The following is a 3,873-nucleotide window of genomic DNA, read 5'->3' as shown; positions in this document are numbered from 1 at the left end:
ATCTCGCATTCTGAAGGCAGTAACGTTCGTTTTCCGTGTCTGTTCCTCTGCAGGGCTCCCAGAAGGCCCTCGGCAATATCGATTTGATTCCACCAAGGCGTCTACGACGGCAACTGATAAGCCATCCCTTCACGTGTAACGTTCCGCTATATCATTGCTCGTATGTATAACGAATATATTCGATCCCAGCGCATGATCGGTTATGTTGAGTTTCTCTGTTTCCATCCGGGTCGCATTCGATCTTGTTAATGAACTTTTTCAGCATCTGATCTTCCGTTTGGGTTGGATGGTCGAGCGTAAAACGCCATCTCTTCGTACGCGGACCAGATATACATTTCCTTGTGCGATTGTTTTTCCCTGTTTTGCTACTACCAGGTTCACACTTTGGCATGTTGACGGCTCGGTCGCAGTAAGGTAACTAAGTGGTGCTGAAATTATTTCCAACTTTGTTCTCTATCGAAGCTAATACAAGACGTCATCGGTACTGGCCGTTACGTCATTGGTCCCGAACGAATTTACTAAAAAGGAAACTTTAGATTCGAAGCTAAATAATCGAAGAAGACTAAAATGTATCGCTGAACTTGATTTTATTTCAAACTTTGTAAGTAATCTGATATTTCAAATATATCTTGAAAAAACGTTATTTTATTTACAACATCTAATAATAAAAAATTGCGTTATTCGAAAATAAATATTGTCTCTGCGATTCTGTCATCGCATGCCGTAGCTCGTTTTTATGTCCTGCACCATCGTTCGGCCGCTGGCGATCAATTCGTAGACGTCCTTCAGTTCACGAATGCGTATCTTTCGTTCGCTCGAAAATACATCTCGTTGGATACGTTCGTCGATGCTCTTGCAAGCTCGATCGAGGTGAACCAAGACGTCGTGTTCCAAATCTTTCAGTCCCATTTTGTTCAGCGTTTCGTTCAGCCAGCACAGATCGGTCCTGAACCTTCGTATGGACCTTTTCACATCTTCCAGCTGGGAAACGGAAAAGTAATTAAACAAATTATAAGTTAGTTTCTCTAGGCTATCGTCTAAGGCGCAAAGGGTGACGGGAGATAGATAAAATACGTCTTTACTCACCTCTTTGTGAACGGAATCGATGTCTGCTGGCAGGATTTTTTTGTCTTCGTCCTTTTCGGATCTCGGTGACTTCTCAGATCTTGAGCGACGGTCGGCAACCTTTCGATCGAAGCTTTGCGATCGTTCCGACGAATAGTCTGCGACGTTAAAGAATGCTTCTCGGGGAGAATGCAGCGACTTCGGTTGATTCCGTAACGGTTGTTTCTGCGCCGGTTCGTTCTTCGGCGGTTATTCCTGCGGCGGTTTGAAAGCTGGCGTTCGATCGTGTTATCGTTGTACCAAGAGTACATCTCGATCATCTTCTACAAAACGAATTCGAATGGTTTCATTTCCCTCTTTGTAACTTAAATAAGGTGTACTGCACTGACGTCATGGGTACCTGTTTTCGTCATCGGTTCGTGACTAAGGGGGCGCCGTGTGCGACGTCATGCGTACTGCGGCGATCATCATGCGCCGACGTCATCGGTTCCTGAATGAAGTATTATTATGATAGGATGACGTCATGGTCCCCCGATCGATGCATATAAAAGAGAACTTGGATCGAGTCCTCAACACTTCAACGAACCCTACTCATTCGATGCAAGATGGACAGCGAAGGATTTGTCACGTGCCCCTTCTTCCGAGACAACCGGGTCAAGTGGTCCCGATTTCATCGCCACTTCTGCAAATGCAAGGCACGATACGATGGAGACGAAGAAATAGAACTTTGCCGTTTGGGGTGTCTTACCGGCGTGGAGATAAGCAAGATGGACGAACACGAGGAAATATGTTCGATGAGGCAGCTATACGTCCAACCTTCAAGTTCGCCGACGAGGCACGGAAGTCTCGCCCTCCCGACTTACGGGGAATATCGAGAGCCGGAGGAATACTGGGACCTAGAATGGCAACCTGAAGACGCTCGAGGAGAGCGACAGGTGCGTCGTGTGCATGACGGCTTACGCAGAAACGATGAATTTGCCCTGCAGGCACTTTGTATCGTGTCGATCCTGCAACAGTCGACTGCGGAAATGCCCGACGTGCAGACGGCCTATCGAAATGAGATTGGCGGAGTGGCAGATTCCGGACGACACGAGGGTGTTTAGATAGTTATGGGCAATTATAGTTAAAATAGAAAGAAATATATAAATATTTACCTTTTTTTCGAGTTTTAAAAAATAAATTTTATTACAAAAAAAATAAAATTTGACTGAGATTGCATTTTTTTGTTGTTTCCGTTCGGAAGTTCATTGAGGGCGGCAGACGGGTTTTTTCGAAAGTCAGGATAGGGTCGGATTAAAAAAAAGATAAAAATAACCGTTTTCTAACTTTCGCAAAAACGTGTCTGCCGCCATCTATTTTTTTACGTTTCTCGTCAAAGTATTGCGCATATAAGCAGAAGCGAAGAAGCTCACCTGCGTTTGGGAATTCACCTGCGCTTGGGAAGGATGGCCGATTTCGAAAACGGACTATGCGGTTGCTTCGGAAACTTCGGCATGTGCGTGTTCACATACTTCCTGCCGTGTTACACTCAAGGAAAACTCGCAGAATCACTAGGAGACGACTGCCTTCTCTGCGGTCTGGCTCTCATGGTACCGCTGGTGAACATTTTCGCTCGTATGATCACTCGGCAGAACGTCAGGGAAAACAAAAGGATCGAAGGGAGTGGAATAGGCGATCTCTTTGCCGTGTGTTGCTGCGGTTTCTGCGCTCTGGTCCAGGAAGCCAGGGAGATGCAGATTCAGACACCGCTCGGAGCCGGAGAATCGATGGGGCGTGCATAGGTGTTTGCAAATAAATAAAAATCGTCTAAAAAAATATATACTTGTAAACTTTCTTTTATTACATACGTTAAAAATAAACATTTTCCACGTACCACAATTTTCCAACTTGTATACGAAACTTTTTTTATTCTCGACATTAACATAACGTCGAGGCGAGTGCGGGAGAATCGCAAAGGATGACCGCCAAAGCATTCGAGGGGAACGTGCATCGGCGTCGCATGGTCTTCGAGATCAACGAACGCTGCTTCGACGTCGTGGACGACGTCGCGAGGGACTGTGTCCTTCGAAGAAAGCGGACGACTACGACGTGAAGATAGAAGTGCATCCCGGCTGCCAACTTTCGAGGGCCCAGTTCCTCGTCGAGGCGAACGCCTCTCGCAGTCTTTGGAGATTCGACAAGGTCGCCGTGAAGCTGAACGTGAACACGTCAGAGCCGTTTCTGTACGGTTGGCGGTTGATGGTGCTAGACGAGAAAACTCGAGCCCTGTCCCCCGCCTTCTGCAGGAAAGTGCCTGTCACTTGGGCGGGCGTGGCCGACGTCACGCGTCGAAAGGTCACCGCGGAGGAGACGGTCGACAAAGGCGTGAGGACAACGTGGAAGGACGACTATCACGGAGCGTTGACCAACGACGCGAGGTGCGACGAGGCTCGTCCGGACATGATGGGCAAGACGAAGAGTTCGAACGTTCGGACGGCGTTCGGTTCGCCCCTGGTGAAGCATCTCGTCGAACGAGATTTTCGAGTGTCCCTCGACGACTTCCGAAACGTCGATCGCGAAAGATCGGCGTTGCTACTGTCGAGGAGGAGAGATAATTTCGAGGACCGCCGCAGGTACGTGGAGGAAAAGGGTCACGGGAACGACGACGACGTCGAAGCCGCTCGCTTCGAAAATTCCGTCAGCGAGGCGCTGAAAACTTGCGGTCGTTCGTTGATGCTCGTCTGCGACAGGAAGCACTTCGACAGGGACGACTTCAAGAGCACCAAGACGGACTACGTCGTTCCGTTTCCGGTAGTGGAAGCGCTGGTC

At 48.2% G+C, this 3,873-nt stretch overlaps 1 protein-coding gene across 1 annotated transcript; it reads left to right on the top strand.

The window, feature by feature from the left end:
- The first annotated feature begins 2,510 nt into the window (after positions 1 to 2,510).
- On the top strand, positions 2,511 to 2,846 carry LOC117112728 (protein PLANT CADMIUM RESISTANCE 3-like). Its single transcript, XM_033255872.1, has one exon. The coding sequence runs from the start codon at positions 2,511 to 2,513 to the stop codon at positions 2,844 to 2,846; it is 336 nt and encodes a 111-aa protein (XP_033111763.1).
- The last annotated feature ends 1,027 nt before the right edge of the window (positions 2,847 to 3,873 follow it).

The sequence above is a fragment of the Anneissia japonica genome, unplaced genomic scaffold, assembly GCF_011630105.1.
Source record: "Anneissia japonica isolate Jap-2015-1 unplaced genomic scaffold, ASM1163010v1 scaffold288141_len46686_cov94, whole genome shotgun sequence".
Classification (NCBI taxonomy): Eukaryota; Metazoa; Echinodermata; class Crinoidea; order Comatulida; family Comatulidae; genus Anneissia; species Anneissia japonica.
The sequence above is the reverse complement of the archived record's forward strand: the minus strand, read 5'-3'. Positions and strand labels throughout refer to the sequence as shown.